This window comes from Phocoena phocoena, chromosome 1 (genome assembly GCF_963924675.1).
Source record: "Phocoena phocoena chromosome 1, mPhoPho1.1, whole genome shotgun sequence".
Taxonomy (NCBI): Eukaryota; Metazoa; Chordata; class Mammalia; order Artiodactyla; family Phocoenidae; genus Phocoena; species Phocoena phocoena.
This window is the reverse complement of record NC_089219.1, coordinates 175,697,788-175,717,502: the sequence shown is the minus strand read 5'-3', so window position 1 is coordinate 175,717,502 and position 19,715 is coordinate 175,697,788. Positions and strand designations below refer to the sequence as shown.

General features: G+C 33.3%; 1 protein-coding gene across 2 annotated transcripts in view; it reads left to right on the top strand.

The window, feature by feature from the left end:
* BRINP3 (BMP/retinoic acid inducible neural specific 3) overlaps positions 1-19,715 on the top strand; it is a 413,747-nt gene that overhangs the window by 199,465 nt on the left and 194,567 nt on the right. For both annotated transcript variants that reach the window (XM_065879068.1, XM_065879076.1), the window contains one exon: positions 17,995-18,185. In XM_065879068.1, coding sequence (XP_065735140.1) covers positions 17,995-18,185 — 191 coding nt within the window. The remainder of the gene's footprint in view (positions 1-17,994; positions 18,186-19,715) is intronic.

Sequence of the window (19,715 nt, the reverse complement as noted above, 5' to 3'; positions counted from 1 at the left end):
GAAGCTGATGGAAACAGGTGCTCTGCTCTCCGGACAGCACATCCTAAAGAGGAAGAAGAGCAAGAGGCTGGGTTTCTCATGCCAGTCCCTTCCCTACACCCAGCCTGTCTGTCAGCTCACTACACCTCTGTGGGTGGAGTCAGGAATGTGGACACAGTGAGGACTTTGGAGGCAAAATAGCTTCCCTCCAAAGTACTCTTTTCCTGATAGAGATTTTTTTTTTTATTGGACCAAAATTCTAGGAGCAACTGGATAATGTATTAAGATTTGTTCATTTACAACTTTAAAGAATATTTTTTATTCTCAGCAACATAAAAGCATTTCCATTTTTACCACTGGTTTTGAATGCATAGTTTTAAAGGCCATAATTAAATTTTTAGCAGAAAGAGTTACAATTGTTTTTTTCACATGCAAGTTTGTTTTTGAAATTCTTTTCTGAAAGTGCTTCTTCTGAACATGTATCTGCAGTTACCATATTGCTCAACTTAACTATTTTGCCAGGTGTTTAATTTTGTTAAATATAGAAAATATTTTCTTCATTGTTAGAGTGAAAAAAATGCCTGATTGTGGTCCAGAGTAAAATTAACTTACTAGGGCAATTATTTTTTTTTTTTTTTTTTAGAGTATACCTTTGTACAACTTTATTTTTTTTTTTTTTTTATTTTTTATTTTTTTTAACATCTTTATTGGGGTATAATTGCTTTACAATGGTGTGTTAGTTTCTGATTTATAACAAAGTGAATCAGCTATACATATACATGTGCTCCCATGTGTCTTCCCTCCTGCATCTCCCTCCCTCCCACTCTCCCCCTCCCACCCCTCCAGGCTGTCCCAAAGCCCCGAGCTAATATCCCTGTGCCTTGCGGCTGCTTCCCCCCCAGCTATCCACCCCACCACGTTTGTTAGTGTGTATATGTCCATGACTCTCTCTCGCCCTGTCAAAACTCACCCTTCCCCCTCCCCATATCCCCAAGTCCGCTCTCCAGTAGGTCTGCGCCTCCATTCCTGTCTTATCCCTAGGTTCTTCATGACATTTTTTCCCCTCAAATTCCATATATATGTGTTAGCATACGGTATCTGTCTTTGTCTTTCTGACTTACTTCACTCTGTATGACAGACTCTAGGTCTATCCATCTCATTACAAATATCTCAATTTCATTTCTTTTTAAGGCTGAGTAATATTCCATTGTGTATATGTGCCACATCTTCTTTATCCATTCGTCCGATGATGGGCGCTTAGGTTCTTTCCATCTCCGGGCTATTGTAAATAGAGCTGCAATGAACATTTTGGTACATGACTCCTTTTGAATTTTGGTTTTCTCAGGGTATATGCCCAGTAGTGGGATTGCTGGGTCATATGGTAATTCTATTTGTAGTTTTTTAAGGAACCTCCATACTGTTCTCCATAGTGGCTGAACCAATTCACATTCCCACCAGCAGTGCAAGAGTGTAGGGCAATTATTTAAAATAACAAGTATTACCTCAGTGACTACATAGTATATAACTGCATAGTATATAACTAACTATGCCTGCAAGGTAGTTTATTTAGTTTTATGATACATATTTTTTGTGTATATATTTCTCAAAGAAAAAAAACAGAGGTAAGCTGGGGTATGATAGAATATTAGTTATTTTTTTCCCTATATTCTAGCATCCCTGTAAGTATAAGATTCCAAATATCCTTGTTTAATTTCAGAAATACTCAATTCTCACTTTTTACTATGTGAATTACATTCTGTATAAAGTATTCACAGTTAGTTTTTAATTCTATGTCATGTACCATCTTCTTTCAAAATAGATTAACAGCTATCCTTCTCATTTTCACTTTGTCTCTTCTTAGGAGGTACAAATCCTTTTATTTTAGTTTATCTGTAATGTAATTTAAAGAAGTTAATCTGCCAAGATATGTATATATAATTTATTTCTTAATTAAATATAAATAATTGAAGATACATGGAATGTATGCATTCCATTAGAATACATATTCTGTTGAAGAAAAAGAACTGAAAGGAAGAAAAGAACAATTTTCTGAAGCTTTATATCCCAGGGAATTATTAAAATAATGGTACTGCCATACTGGTATTAAACCGAATATTTACTCATACTACATAAGATTAATTATATCAGTTCATCTCTCTGTCTCTGTCTCTCCTTTCTCTCTTTCGCTCTCTCATCTCTATCCCTATCTCTCATGTTTATCTGGTAAATAAAATGAAAACTTTGAAATTAAAATAATATTGTTAATTCACTTTTGATGGTTTATAAGGCAGCTGTCTACTAAAGTGATTTGAGCCCATTTATAAAAATAATAATAAAGATAACAAAGAAGATGAAATTAAAATTGCTATGTCAGTTGATCTTAATAATAGCATTCTTGGCAACTAAGTCAAAAGATAAATGCTAAATTTTAGAATTTTGTAAATATGATTATATACTTTCTTGTTCTTTGTAGCACTTTAATAGGACAGATAAATCACCTGTCCGTTAATTTGACACATACGTACTGAGTTACCTATAAAAGTGCAAAGATTCACCACCTTCCTTAAAGGAACACACAGGTCACTGATAAAGACAGACATTTAAATTGGTAATAAATTTTACTGTGGTTTAGAGCCTCGTTACTTGAGTGTGGTCCATGATCCAACAGCATCAACATCACCTTGGAGCTTGTTAGAAATGCAGAATCTCAGATTCCATTCCTGATTAATGAATCAGAAACATGTTAACAAGATCTCCAGGTGATTTACATGCACATTAAGTTTGAACAGCACTATTTAGAGTGTCTATATAAATTTAGAGAGTACTTAACTGTTCCAGAAATCTCGCTTCTGAGAATTAATTCTACCAAAATAATAGCAAGTCTGTAATTTTACATAACAAAATGTTCATTATAGCATTGTTTATAAGCAACTCCAAAATAGAAGTACCTTAATTGTATTTCATTCAGGATGTATTCTGTTCCCTCTATCCTTGAAACTATATATTTCCAGTTACTCTTCTTTCATGTCATCGTTCTATAGAGACTATTGTATCTGGGCAATTTTATTTAGAAATTTTTCAGACTTTTCAGGGGGGATAACTATTAATAATCATAAGATCAGTTGTTTTCTTTTGGAATATTTTGCAAAACATACTATGTTTCTTTGTCAAAGCTGTAGAAGGCTAGCTATTTCCTTCCAAAAATATCTTGCAGATGCCAATTGGTATTAAGCCAACATGTCTGTTTTTTACTGTCTTTATATATTTGCCTCTGCTCCTTGTTAGAAGCCTATTTTTCTAGAATTTTTTCTCTTCTATATGTTTCTAAAACACCGTTTTCTTCTACAACACTATGTTAGTGGAAAGATACATGTCAGGATGTATACCTTTTAACACATTAAGCTAGGGAAGGATGATCATTAGTAGTAAGAGTAAAGTAAAACACTGTGAAAAGTGAAATAAAATTTCAAAAGGACAGTGATACTTAAAATATAGTAAAACTTAGGGAATTTTTTAAGGAATAAAAACCACAATGAATAATATGATCTGTTATTACTAACAATAGGATAACATTTTTGAACTAAAGTGATACATCAAAAGTAAAACTACAAACAATTACATTTAAGCTATATTTGCACTGGTTATTCCTGTGCAAAGAATTTCTACTCAAATAGCAGTTTTTGATAAGTAAAACTCACACAAAAGCAAAATAGACATTCACAATAAGATTTTCAGGTATAAGGAAGTTGAATGACCAGAAAGATATTTGCCATAAATGTACCTTTTTTTCCCTGGGTAGAAGGGTACACATTACAGGTCAGGATACTAGTCCAAGGGCAGTAACAATGATAAAATAAAATAAAATACAGCTGACATCCAAGAGTTAGCTTCATTGTTAGCTTCATTCTTAAAAAAAAAATAACCTTGAATCTCAGTGCATTACAACTATAATGGTTGTGTCTCCCTAATATTACGTGTTTTGACTGTGGATCCCCTGCGATTCTGCTCTGAGTGTTGTTGGCTCATTCTGGGAATAAAGATGAGGAAGGCCCTCTTTGGAACATGCTGTCCTCCTGGCAGAGGGCAAAAGCAAAAAAATTAGTATAACTTTCTGATGCCTCTCAAAACCTGTACTGAATCATGACATAGCTGGTTTGTGTGTATTCACTGATCTAAACATTTTTATTTTCAATACCAGGTTAAAGGGCATCACTTGTTCTTTACAATGGACTATAAATACATGTATGCATGTTTACATCCATGATAGAATTAAAATTGCAAAGAATAATCTGCGGCATCTTCTTGATTTATCCCTAGGATTATTTTACTCATTCTCTTATCCATTGCTTTTTGTTCTAACATTTTGAAAGTATTACCTCTATCCCCAATAACTATATACATGAGAATGCCAGTTGAGAAAATTCAAGTGGAGAGATAATTGTATGAAAGTTCTTTCATTTCTGTTTGTCATGGACACAACATCAATTACCTGAAAACCAGGACAGAAAAATACATAATTGTGAGGTCCACAACATATCAAATATACCTACTCCTACCCTATGAACTAATCATAGGATAACATTAAAGTCATGATTTTTTTGTTTTATTGTCCTCTGTTTCTCATTCTCTATGAAAGCATCCTTCAATATGTGCTTTTAATGTCCATAAACTACCACAGCGTTTTAGTTGTAAAAGGCACAGCTGCATGATTTCTGTGTGAAATAATCACATCTTTTTATCTCTACAATCATTAATCCTTTTCACTTTCTAACAGACTCAGAATATTGAATCACTTCAAAATCACATTTAGTTTTTACAAAATGGGTGGATGTCCTTTGGCACTCATGTCATGCTTTTGAGCTACAGCTGGTTTAAAAAATGTGAATGAAAATGACATTTGAACACAAATTTTTAGTTGAATAATATATCTCAGTTTTCAAATCTGAATATTTTTATATTAAGAGAGATTTGCAATTAAAGTTGAGAATGCATTCTTCTTTCTTAAGACGACTATGAAAGTCTCAAAGAAGGTAAAGACCATGAATATCATCACAAAAGCATGGTAGCTGTGTATAATTTGAAAAACAGATCTCTTGGAGGAAAGAAATAGCCTTATTTTCCATTTAGACTGAATGGCCTTGTCAAAATATCTTCGATATTTAACAGTCCATGATTTATAAAACTTGGAATGTGGCATAAGCTAGCCAGCTTACATCACCTAGTTGTCTGGTCTGTTGTAAGTAAGGGTTTAAAACAAAGCATTCATAAAAGAACAATTATAATAATTTAAACTGCAGATTTAAACTGCCTCACATGCTTGACTGCAGTGAAAGCTTTTGCATACATGGAATAATGTTCCATTGTGGAGAACAACCACAAGCAATTTATGAATGGCTTCTCTTTATCTGCTTATTGGGAGGATAACCAACTACTATCTTTAGTAATCCTATACATCCTGATTAAAAGTTCCACTAGAAAACAATTTTGACTAAGATCAGGTTTCTGTGGTGAAATTTAATATCTATGAAATTCTAACTTACGAAAATTTAAAAGCTCATCATTTCCTGTTAGGCCCTAATAAAAAAGGAAAGGAGAGGAAATCAACATTTATTGTACACAGCAAACGTGTTGTGCCAGACTCTAAAGAGGAACTGTATTGTTTAATCTTCTCTAACAGTTGAGAGTGGGATATTGCCTCTGTTTTAGAGATGGGAATGCTAAGGTTATGTGTGACTTTAACAAAGTCCTACAGCCAACTGGTAGTGAGACTGTGGGCTATGAGGATAAGCCCTCACATACACCTGACTCCAAAACTCATGCTTTCCTGTACCTCAATATATCATTAAATTTTATCAAATTAAAAAATAAAAAATAAACAGCAAAATTAATAATAAAAGTGTATTAAGATTTACAACGAAGTTTTTCCATTTGATTTTCCCTGTTGTCTGTAACATATATTTATTCTCAGCATAGAATGCTAAAGACACATTTACCTGTACCTTACAAGCAAATGTGAACTCTGTGAAAAACAAAAGAAATATTTCAAAAATCTCCAGTAGATAGAGAATGAAAACTTCAAATATTCATGATGATGTTCACGGGCCATCATTTTCCTACCTTCATCTTTGATTACTGAAACATATATTAATGTTTGTCTTCTCCTTCATATTCTTATAATGAGAAACACTCTGAAATAGTTAATCCCTAGCTCTTATTTTGTGTCATTTTCCAGTTGTATCATGAGACAATCTAACATTTGTAAAATATTCTTAAATTAGTTTGAATTTGCTTTTTATCCCTTACCCTTATACCACTCCTCCCTTTTCCCCCTCCCCTCTGGTAACCACTAGCTTGTTCTCTGTATCTGTGAGTTTGCTTCTTTTTTGTATTGCTCACTAGTTTGTTGTAGGTTTTAGATTGCACATATAGGTGATATTATAAAGTATTTGTCTTTCTCTGACTTATTTCACTTAGCATAATAACCTCCAAGTTTATCCATGTGGCTGCAAATGGCAAAATTTCCTTCATTTTATGGCTGAGTAGAATTCCATTGTGTATATATATATCACATCTTCTTTATCCATTCATCTGTTGATGGACACTTAGGTTGCTTCCATATATTTGTAATTGTAAATAATGCTGCTATGAACATTGGGGTGCATGTATCTTTTCCAGCTAGTGTTTTTGGTTTTTTTGGATATATACCCAGGAGTGGAATTTTGCTGGGTCATACAGTAATTCTATTTTTAGTTTTCTGAGAAGCCTGTTTTCCACAGTGGCTGCACCAGTTTACATTCCCACCATGAGTGTATGAGAGTTCCCTCTTCTCCATATCCTCATCGATATTTGTTATTTGTGTTCTTTTTGATGATAGCCATTCTTGCAGGTGTGAGGTAATATCTCATGGTGGATTTGATTTGCATTTCCCTGATTACTAGTGATGTTGAGCATCTTCTCATGTGCTTGTTGGTCATCTGCATGTGCTCTTTGGAAAAATGTCTATTCAGGCCTTTTGTCCATTTTTTAATCCAGTTGTTTGTTTTTTTGATCTTGAGTTGTATGAACTGTTTATATATTTTGGATAATAGCCCCTTATTTGTCATATAATTTGCAAATATTTTCTCCCATTTAGTAGTTTGTCTTTTTGTTTTGTCAGTGCTTTCCTTTGCAGTGCAAAAACTTTTAAATTTAAGTAGGCCTCATTTGTTTATTTTTGCTTTTATTTCCTTTGCTTTAAGAGAAAGATCCATAAAAAATGTTGCTACAATTTATATCAAAGAGTATTCTGCCTATGTTTTCCTCTAGGAATTTTATGGTTTCCAGTGTTGCATTTAGGTCTTTAATCCATTTTGAGTTTATTTTTGTATATGGGGTAAGAAAGTCTTCTAATTTCATTCTTTTACATGCAGCTGTCTAGTTTTCCCAGTACCACTTATCGAAGACACTGTCTTTTCTCCATTGTGTATTCTTGCTTCCTTTGTCATAGATTAATTGACCATAAGTGAGTGGGTTTATTTATGGGCTCTCTATACTCTTCCATTGATCTGTGTGTCTTTTTTTATGCCAGTAACATAATGTTTTGATTACTGTACTTTTGTAGTGTAGTCTGAAGTTAGGGAGTGTGATTACTCCAGTTCTGTTCATCTTTCTCAAGATTGTTTTGCTATCTGGGTCTTTTCTGTTTCTATACAAATTTTAAAATTAGTTCTACCTCTGTGAAAAATGCCCTTGGTATTATAATAGGGATTGCGTTGAATCTGTAAATGGCCTTGGGTAGTATGGTCATTTTTACAATATTAATTTTTCCAATCTATGAACATAGTATATCTTTTCATCTGTTTGTGTCATCTTCAGTTTCTTTCACCAGTGTCATAGTTTTCCAAGTAAAGGTCTTTTACCTCCTCAGGTAGGTTTATTCTTAGGTATTGTGTTCTTTTTGATGTGATGGTAAATGGGATTGTTTTCTTAATTTCCCTTTCTGATAGTTCATTGTTAGTTTATAGAAGTGCAACAGATTTCTGTATCCTGAAACTTTCCTGAATTCATTGATGAGCTCTAGCAGTTTTCTGGTAGCTTCTTTAGGATTTTCTATGTATAGTGTCCTGTCATTGGCAAACAGTGACAGTTTTACTTCTTCCTTTCTAATTTGGATTCCTTTTATGCCTTTTTGTTGTCTGATTGCTGTGGCTAGAACTTCCAATACTGTGTTATATAAAAGGGTCAGGAGTGGGTATCCTTGTCTTGTTCCTGATATTAGAGGAAATGCTTTCATCTTTTCGCCATTGAATATGATGTTTGCTGTGGGTTTGTCATGTATGGCCTTTATTATGTTGAGGTATGTTCCCTCTATGCCCATTTTCTGGAGAGTTTTTATCATGAATGGATCTTGAATTTTGTCAAAAGCTTTTTCTGCATCTATTGAGGTGATCATATTATTTTTTATTCTTCACTTTGTTAATGTGTTATATCACATTGATTGATATGGGGATATTGAAAAATCCTTTCATCCCTGGGATAAATGTCACTTGATCATGGTTTATAACCCTTTTAATGTATTGTTGGATTCAGTTTGCTAGTATTTTGTTGAAGATTTTTGCATCTGTGTTCATCAGAGATATTGGCCTGTAATTTTCTTTTTTTGTGTGTGTGATATTGTTGCCCAGTTTTGGTATCAGGGTGACAATGGTCTCATAGAATGAGTTCAGAAGTATTCTTTCCTCTGCAGTTTTTTGGAGTAGTTTCAGAAGGATAGGTCTTAACTCTTCTCTAAATGTTTGATAGAATTCACCTGTGAAGTCACCTGGTCCTGGACTTTTGTTTGTTGGGATGTTTTAATTTCAGTACTGGTAATTGGTCTGTTCTTATTTTCTATTTCTTCCAGTTCAGTACTGATTCAATTTCAGTACTGGTAATTGGTCTGTTCTTATTTTCTATTTCTTCCTGGTTCAGTCTTGAGAGATTGTACCTTTCTAAGAATTTTTCCATTTCTTGTGGGTCGTCCATTTAATTGGCCTATAGTTGTTCATAATAGTCTCATAATCTTTTGTATTCCTGTGGTGTTGGTTGTAATTTCTTTTTCATTGCTGATTTTATTGATTTGGGCCCTCTCCCTTTTTTTCTTTTCTTTCTTTTTTTTCTTTTTTTGGCCGTGCCATGCAGCTTGCAGGATCTTAGTTCCCCGACCAGGGACTGAACTCACGCCCTCTGCAGTGAAAAATCCAGAGCCCTAACCACTGGACCACCAGGAAATTCCATCCCTTTTTTTCTTGATGGGTCTAGCTAAAGGTTTATCAATTTTGTTTACCTTTTCAAAGAAGCAGCTTTTAGTTTCATTGATATTTTCTGGGTTTTTTTAGTCTCTATTTCATCTATTTCTGCTCTGATCTTTTTTTATTTCTTTCCTTCTACTAACTTTGGGTTTTATTTATTCTTCTTTTTCTAATTCCTGTAGGTGTAAGATTTAATTTGCTTTCTAAAATTAGCATATGCTATTCTCCCTTTTTGGGTGAGGTAGGACTCAATAGAGGTCCTATTAAGAAGAATTAATGGTATAGCATATTTCACCTGAAGAGTGAAGACATATAGGGGGATTAGGGGGATACAGTATATAATGGACTATTTTGGGAGATCTTTACTCTCTGTATGTGAATGCAAACTAGGACTAGAGTTAATAAGTTTATAAAAGAAGGAGATCATTAAAGAAGTAGGACAGTCTTCTGTTCCTCACAAATAAGACAAAATAGCTAAAATTACTAGAAATGCCCAGATATGGAATGAGTTGCTTTATGCAGTTCTAAGGAATTGTGATGAATAAGAAATATGTACTAGCAACTTCTGAATTCTAGTCATGTGGTAAGTCATTTACAGATATTATCTGTTTCATGCTTATAGCCATGCTTTGAAGAAGAAATTACTATACTCATGTAAGAGGAAGCAGAATCATAAATTATATATTCAAGATCATTCAATTACTAAGTAGAAGCCAGCATTAGAACCTGAATCTGTTTGGTACCAGTAGTTGGTAGACTTACACCTAAACCATAACAATTAATTCTACATTTTTTTTTCATACAGAACCTCATAATCCAGCGAAAGAATGCTTTATAGTGGTCTAATTATCTCTTCTGCTCTATGACATATAATTAATGTTGGACACCTCTAGTAATGGGAAAATCACTACAATGCAAGAGAGACATAGTGAAGGTGATTCTCTTCACGTATTTACATGGCTTTCATACCTCTCCAGAAGGCAAAAGTAATGTCCAATAATCAGTTGAACCAGTGTTTTGAACTTCATTTGTGTATTGCTGAATTGAAGTAAAGATTACAGTAAGTGTCCTTCTAAATACAGGAATCTGTAGAAAACATTACGGACGCAGTGAGGCTGAGCTTGCATTTAGATGTATTTTACTCATGGAATCATCTGAAACTGTCAAATCATTTAGAATTTTATTTTAGTCATAATGTTAAAGTCATGAGTTTACTAATTACTTAAGAAAATTTTATTATGACTAAACATATTTTAAACGTGGGCCAAACATAAACACTTATGCCATGATTTTTTTTTCAAATGAAATTTTCAAACACACTCAAAGTAGAGAGACTTGTACAGTGAGTGCCCATACACCCATATGTAACCATACAAACTATATAAAACTGTACTACAACTACTAATATTCCTACCTACAAATAAACTACAGAATGAAGTTTTCTGATCCCTTTTACATTTTTTGTCCTCAGAATATATTCCAAAACTGGATTACATTTAAAGTACTGTGTTTGTAATCACTTAAAATAATTACTTCTCTAAACAATAAGCATTTAGTAACATTGGCTTCTGTTTTTAATTCTTAGGGATTGATTTTTTTCTATTTGATTTGATTGATTTTTACAATAAATAAAATATTTAAAAATATCTTTCCAGTGTTTAAAAAACTTTAACAAAGTATATTCAGAGAAGTCTTTCTTCCCAAAGTGTTACGTCCACTCTGTAAATATAGATAAAAGATTTTGGTTAATCCTTCCAGTGTTTTTATTTTTTTCCCCAAATAAAAAGAAATCCATCCATATATTTGTATCATACACTTTCTTATAAAAAAGTCCCTCTAAGAGTTTGATAGTGTCTGGCCTTACATTTAGGTCTTTAATCCATTTTGAGTTTATTTTTGTGTATGGTGTTAGGGAGTGTTCTAATTTCATACTTTTACATGTACCTGTCCAGTTTTCCCAGCACCACTTATTGAAGAGGCTGTCTTTTCTCCACTGTATATTCTTGCCTCCTTTATCAAAGATAAGGTGACCATATGTGTGTGGGTTTATCTCTGCGCTTTCTATTCTGTTCCATTGATCGATATTTCAGTTTTTGTGCCAGTACCATACTGTCTTGATTACTGTAACTTTGTAGTATAGTCTGAAGTCAGGGAGCCTGATACCTCCAGCCCCATTTTTCATTCTCAAGATTGCTTTGGCTCTTTGGGGTCTTTTGTGTTTCCATACAAATTGTGAAATTTTTTGTTCTAGTTCTGTAAAAAATGCGAGTGGTAGTTTGATAGGGATTGCATTGAATCTGTAGATTGCTTTGGGTAGTAGAATCATTTTCACAATGTTGATTCTTCCAATCCAAGAACATGATATATCTCTCCATCTATTTGTATCATCTTTAATTTTTTTCATCAGTGTCTTATAATTTTCTGCATATAAGTCTTTTGTCTCCTTAGGTAGGTTTATTCCTAGATATTTTATTCTTTTTGTTGCAATGGTAAATAGGAGTGTTTTCTTAATTTCACTTTCAGACTTTTTATTATTAGTGTATAGGAATGCCAGCGATTTCTGGGCATTAATTTTGTATCCTGCTACTTTACCAAATTCATTGATTAGCTCTCGTAGTTTTCTGGTAGCATCTTTAGGATTCTCTATGTATAGTATCATGTCATCTGTAAACGGTGACAGCTTTACTTCTTCTTTTCCGATTTGGATTCCTTTTATTTCTTTTTCTTCTCTGATTGCCATGGCTAGGACTTGCAAAACTATGTTGAATAAGAGTGGCGAGAGTGGGCAACCTTGTCTTGTTCCTGATCTTAGTGGAAATGCTTTCAGTTTTTCACCATTGAGGACGATATTGGCTGTGGGTTTGTAATATATGGCCTTTATTATGTTGAGGAGAGTTCCCTCTATGCCTACTTTCCGCAGGGTTTTTATCATAAATGGGTGTTGAATTTTGTCAAAAGCTTTCTCTGCAACTATTGAGATGATCATATGGTTTTTTTCCTTCAATTTGTTTGTATGGTGTATCACGTTGATTGACTTGCATATATTGAAGAATCCTTGCATTCCTGGAATAAATCCCACTTGATCATAGTGTATGATGCTTTTAATGTGCTGTTGGATTCTGTTTGCTACTATTTTGTTGAGGATTTTTGCATCTATGTTCATCAGTGATATTGGCCTGTAGTTTTCTTTCTTTGTGACATCTTTGTCTGGTTATGGTATCAGGGTGATGGTGGCCTCGTAGAATGAGTTTGGGAGTGTTCCACCCTCGGCTACATTTTGGAAGAGTTTGAGAAGGATAGGTGTTAGCACTTCTCTAAATGTTTGATAGAATTCTCCTGTGAAGCCATCTGGTCCTGGGCTTTTGTTTGTTGAAAGATTTTTAATCACAGTTTCAACTTCAGTGCTTGTGATTGGTCTGTTCATATTTTCTATTTCTTCCTGTTTCAGTCTCGGCAGGTTGTGCATTTCTGAGAATTGGGATAGATTCTTAAAAGTAGGATTGCAGAGTCAATTTTTGCTAACCATTGCCAAATTTCTCTTCATAGTTACATCATTTTGCACTCCAGCAGCAGTATATCATAGGGCCTGTTTCCTTCTAGTTTGCCAACAGCTTTGACAAAGTTGTCAAATTTTTGAATTTTGGCAAATTCCATAATAGCTACGTGATATATCAATATATTTTTAATTTGCATTTCTCATACTATGACAGATTGAAAGCCTTTTCAAATTTATATGGGCCATTTTGTCTCTTCTTATCTAAATACTATTTTCCTATTTTTTATGCCCAAAACATTTCTTTTTTTTCCTTGAGTTTTAGGGGTTTTTGGAATGTTAGAGGTATTAGCCATGTGTCCCTTACGTAAGTTGCAAACATCTCTTCCCAATGCAAAATTTACTTATGGTGATTCTGTGCTAGGAAAAAAAATCTCTTTTTATATGGTCTAATTCATCTATCTTTTATTTTATTACTTTCAGACGTTTAGTGATAGTTAGGAATGCTTTTCCCACTCATGCGTTTTCATTCTTTTTTTTTCTAGTTGAGTAGTTTCATCTTATTAAATATTCATGTCTCCAGTTTTTTGCAATATCTCCTCATATACAATCATATCCTTTACTTTGCACATGACTATTCTGATGTCAAAGTGTCATTTATTAGACGGTCTACCTTTCCCCAATTGAATTAATATTCCATCCTTATTATGTACTAAATTTTCGTATATACTGTTGTTTTTTTTAATTTTACTGTTTGAGTGGTCTGTCTATTCATGCTTCTTTACTACACTGTCTTAATTATACATATTTTACAATATGTATTCATATGTAGCAAGGCATTCTCACTGTTGCCTATTTTTTGGAAAGCTTCTGGTGACTTTTCTTCGACTAATTTTTACCTAAAAAATTTATAATAAACATGACTAGTTCAAGGAAACAAACAAAAAATGATATTTGCATTAAAGTTATACATTAACCTAAGTAAAATTGATATATTTTAATTTAAATATTCCTCTTTGAAACAAAGTACCATGCCATTTTCAGTTTACTTTTGTTATTTCAGGGGTGGCATATAATTTTTCATATATGTATTGCATTTTTATTGGTATTTTAAATGGTATATGCTAATCCATTATTACTTCTAACTATTATTTGTATATTTCAATTTGTTGAGTTAGTAAAGTTTTTATTTTCTGCAGTTACTAAGTTCTGTTACTCTGCATAGTAGTTTGTCCGTTGATTTTCTTGAGTTTTCCAGATGAATAATCATGTTATCTGCAAAAAGAGATAATTTTAAGTGTTTTTAAAAAACTATTACTCTAATTTTATTCTCTTCTATATTTACATTTTAATATATTTAATATCATGTCAAAAAGTAGTACCAGTTGTGGGTTTGTTTGTCAGGTTATGATTTTAATGGGAATGACTTCTGAGTTTTCTGATTAAGCAAGACAGTTGGTTTTAGGTTGACAAACACATATTTTATCCTTTTAAGGAATTTTCCACTGACTCCTAACTTACTGAAAATTACCCAGCAATAGGTATAAATATTCATCAAATGCATTTGAGGTATTAATGGACATCAAGGTTTTTCTTTCTAGATGTGTTAATGTGCTGAATTATATTAATGATTTCCTAATATCAAATGACCCTTCCCTCCTAGAATTATTCTTTTTGAGATATACATTTTTAAAACGTACTGTGTGTTACTGTTTACTATTGCTTTATTTATTATTTTGCATCACTAATAATAAGTTGTAATAATAATAATTTGTTGTTGTTTTTGTTGTTGTGTGTGTGATCTTCCCCAGATATTTATGTCAATGTTTTACTCAATATATAACAATATATAACAACTAATTAAAAGTTTTCCTTCATTTCATATCCTCTGGAAACATTTTAAGTAAATTGTGTCAGATTTTTTGATCTTTAGAGTTTTGTCTGAACTCTCCTGTGTGAAACCATCTTGGCCTATTGATTTTTTTTTTTTTTTAATTTTGTGGAGGTGTTCTATGACACCTAAACTTATTTGCAAAAGCTTTGCAAAATAATTTTATTTTTAAATAATATGTTTACTTTACTCTGTTATTTTATTATTTAATTTTCTTTCTCTATTAAAAAAGGTAGGTTGACGAGTTGGTGTATTTATCTGTTTTTTTTCTTTCCTTCAAAGGAAGCTGTTTTTCAATTTATTATTCCTTCTTTTCTTCTGTTTTTTTTTTTAACTCATTAACACTAGTTTTCTTCCTTTTAGTTCTTTTTAATTTCTAGAAGCTTATTTTTGTCATTTTTTTTAGTTTTAGAGTTATATGACTATCTCAAATATTTTCATAATCTACATAAAGTACATATTTAATGCTGTGAATATTTATTTGAGTACTGCTTTAGCCATGTATTAGATTGTATTACATACTGTTTTCCTCAGGTTTTCTTAGAAAATTTGTCATTTTGCTTTCACGTATCCTATTATTCAAGAATTACACAATAGAAAATTTATCCATGTGAATTTTTAAAAATTTTTCTATCAATTTTTAATTGTACTATATTGTAGTCAGTAAATGTGTTAAAGAAACAATATTCTGACATTTGTTAAAGAACAGTAAGGGAGACTTTATTCAGGGGGTCTCCTGCATTGGAGTTTTACAGGAGGGGAGAGAGACTGAGCTCAATTTTGAACAGAACCAGGAAAAGTGGGAATTTATTGACAATGAGCAGAGTAGGCAGATTAGTGGATGGAAAATTGCAAAGAGGGTAGGATAATTCTTGCTAAAGAGACCTAACATGATTCTTGCTGAAAGCAGAGCAGGGTTATAAAATATCACCAGGGAGATGGTAGGGGATGAGGAATTTGGTCAGATGTTAAAGATGATCATATGTCCAGGGTAGGGGATCCTTGCCAAAGTGACCTGACAGGATTCTTCCTAAAACTGGGCTCTTGAGAACATGCCCAAGAAACAAGCTCATAGGAGCCTGTCTAGCGTTTGGTCAAGGAGAAAGTCTTTATCAAATGATTTTTTTTTTCAAATTTTTGGAATTTACTAAGGATTTTTTTTAAGAAAATATATGGCCAGTTTTTCTAAATGTTCTGTGTACTCTTGAAAAGAGCTTTCATTTCCTCTTTATTAATGTAAAGTTTAATATTTACCTATAAGATCTACCTTATTAAGTAGGTTGTATGTATCTCTATCATTATATTTTTACCCCTACTGGGTCTATCTAGGTCTAGAAAGTGTGTGCTGGAGTCTTGTAATACTGGCAGTTTATGTATATTTTAACCTACATCTTCTGTATATTCTGCTTTATGAAAAGTGCTGCAATTAAAGCAGTTTTACAAGTTTTAGTCTTTAGCACTATTCAGTCTATTTCATTTTCTCATTTAATAATTTTGTCCTGAAGAGATCATTAACTTTGCTTCCTTTTTTATTTACATTCACCAAGATATCATTATCATTTTGTTTTTAACCTTACTTAAGAAGATATATCTCTTGATCTCATAGCGTGTTCGGGCTGCTATAGCAAAATACCACAGATAAGGTAGCTTATAAACAGCACAGTTCTGGGGGCTGCAAGTTTGAGATTAGAATGCCAGCATGGTTGGGTGAGGGCTGTCTTCCAGGTCACAGATTTTTCCTTGTATCTTCACATGGCGGAAGGGACAAGGAATCTCTTTGGAGCCTCTTTTACAAAGGAACTAATTCCATTCTTGAGGGCTCTGCCCTCATGACCCAGACACCTCCCACAAGCCCAATCTCCTAATACTATCATCTTAAAAGGACAGAATTTCAACATATGAATTTTGGGAGACACAAACATTCAGACCATAGCACTTTCATGTGTCGTCGAGCTGCATTATAAATTCTTAGACTATCACAACGCTGTTCTTTCTGTCTCCACGTACAAGATGTTTGTTTGGGCACATGGGTGAATTTCTCAGATTCAGTGGTCTTTCTGAGAATGTATTCTCTCAGATTTCCACACCAGTTCATCCTCTTCTTTGGGGGTAAATAATTAGCGTGGATTTTATTTTCTATAATATTTGACATATATATTCCCTTTTTGCTTTCAGATGTTCCCACAGAAAGCTGTTTGTCATGTACATGACTTAACGCTGTTGATAACTTGACCCACTCATTCATATTTTTGAGAGTTTCTTTTTTCCTTCAGCAATTCTAGTTAGTCTGCTTCATTTCCAGCTTTCATATTGATGTCCAAATACAAACTGAGAATGCAACTTTCCGAAATAGCATTGTTGACACCTTATTTCTGATACCAATTCACCTGATCTCTTGCAGAGAAGTATGAACTGTCACTTAGAATTGGATGGTCAGTTAGGCTGTGGCATTTTAAATTTGGTATTATTTCTAATTTGGAGAAGAAATGCAAGCTATTCGTCTGCTAGAAAATCTTGTTTGGTCTTTTAGAAAACTGGCTCGACAAATTGTTAGTGGGCATAATGCCACCTAAACAGATGGGTTTCTGAAAGAATGAGAACAAGCTTCAAGTCTGACAATTATATGCTAGTTGAATATCTAAGAATCTGGAAGTCTGAGGATAGCAAGTTCTTAATGTTAGACTTGAATGGCATTGACGCTTTTTCGTCAATATTCAAACATTGAAAATTGCAGCTTAATTGTAATTTGCTTTAAATTTCACCTTAGAGGATCCATTGTCAAGTACCTAAAGCTTCTCATGGAGGTTAGTGATTTCCATAGAGCTTATTAACACACAACATTTTAATATTTAATGCCATGTGTAGGAAACCTCTGAATTTAATACATAAATATTTATATTACTGTATATGCATGTATATGTTTTCTCTGCATTTTAAAGGTACAATTGAAAACAGCTAATATTTTGTAATATGCTTGGTCATGTTTCCATTTACCATGCTGATCTGTAGTAAAGGTTGAGTTTGTTTTACATATTTTCCTATCTTAATTTGCTTTGAGACCCAATGAGTGTTAGGTAAGCTAAACTGTATGAGAAAGTCAATAAAATCTAGAGAATGTGTTCTGCAAAAGCTTGCTGTTTAATATTTATGAAATATGTATTCACAACCATCAACATCCCGGGTACTTTTCTAGGTATATGGGAAATCTTTGTGAACAAAAGAAAAGTAAAACTCCCTGCCTGTTTGTTGTTTATCACTCTTTTGTTTCATTATGTGTGTAATCTAGGCTTCCTCACCTGCAGGTAGTTGAAAAAATTGATTTGAAGTGGGAAATGGAATAATGTAAAATATTATTAATGCAGGAGAGGAGTCACTCACAATTTTTGTGGACAAGCGGAAGCTGAGCAAACGATCTGAAGGAAGTGATCCCAGCACCAACGGCTCCTCGGTCACTCTGGAGACGCTACATCAACTAGCTGCTTCCTATTTCATTGACAGGGACAGCACCCTTCGGAGACTTCACCACATTCAAATTGCATCCACTGCCATAAAGGTATGAGTAAGTTTACCCTAGAATTACGTCATACCATTTTGTTCTCTGTCTCTAAAATCCATGTCTATATATGTTCATGTCTCGCTGATTTAAACAATTGTGTCCTGAAAAATAAGTTAATGTGTCCTTTTGTTTTAAGTGTTGCAGTACATTTAAGATGAAATTGTATATATTTTCATGTAATTTTGTTAACTTGATGATTGGGTCAAGGTGTTTCATGTCAGAACATTAATTGAAATACACTTGAATAGTGTCAGTTTATCCCTGGGTACACAGACTCCCTCACAAAGCATACATAGATGAAACTTTGTTTTAATAACACTGATTTATTTTGTAAAACTTCATATTTTATTGTGTGCATTTAAAAACATTATCCTGAGAAGGGGCTCTATTAGGTTCAAAGTGGGTCAGTGACACAAAAATCATTAAGTCTGGTTCAACGAGTATTCCCTGCCCCCCATGTTTTTAAGACACAGCAAAGAAGTACAAGTATTTGTTTATAAGTTTCTAGAAGTCAAGATACACCATAATCTAGAACTACTGGATAAACTCTGTATGTTCACTAAAATCCTTTGCCTTTGAAACAACTAAGGTTGACTTTACAAAAACTGAGAGCATGGGAGAATAAGATACCTTTAATTTTCAGAAGAAATGAAGGGAGAGAAAGAGAGAGAGACAGAGACAGAGAGAGAAAGGCAGTGGTTTCCAAAACAGTAGATGTTTTGACATATTTCTCTGGCAGTTTAGATCAGCATGTTATTGTGTTTGGCCAGTGGCCACTGCAAAACTAACAGACCAAAGAGTTGGCACATGTGATAGTGTGATTCTGGACTAAGTTAATAAGAGCAAAATAAAACATAAAGAGCATTTCCCAGTGTTTCAAATGTAACATTTCATAATTAATGTAAAAAGCACTCATTAAACATATCATTTTATTGCTTTATGAGATTAAAATTAATGTGTGTTTTTTTTCAGTTAATTGAAAAGTTAATATGTTGAGAATGCTAAGAAAAATTAGCCCAACGTACATCTTTTGTTCAGTACTGTCCCAGAGAGAATAAAAGATGACATGAAAATATTTTTAGCTATATAGAGACACAGATGTAGAGAACAAACATATGGACACCAGGGGGGGAAGCAGGGGGCGGGGGGGTGAGGTGGGATGAACTGGAAGACTGGGATTGATGTATATACATTAATATGTATAAAATAGATAACTAATAAGAACCTGCTGTATAGCACAGGGAACTCCACTTCGCTGTATGGTAGAAACTAACACAACATTGTAAAACAAGTATACCCCAATAAAAAAAAAAAATGAAAGAAAATATCTTTAGCTTAAGGGTTACACAAACCATAACTGCCCATCTTCAATACTGCTAGTAGATGAGGTTAAGAAAAAGACTTCTGTAGATATAGATTATACAATTATAGTTAGTCTACTTCTGACTGTAGGACTTACGTTATATTGACTAATCAAGTGTATAAATATTTATGCTGAATAGATAAAAATGTAGCCAGCATGAACAC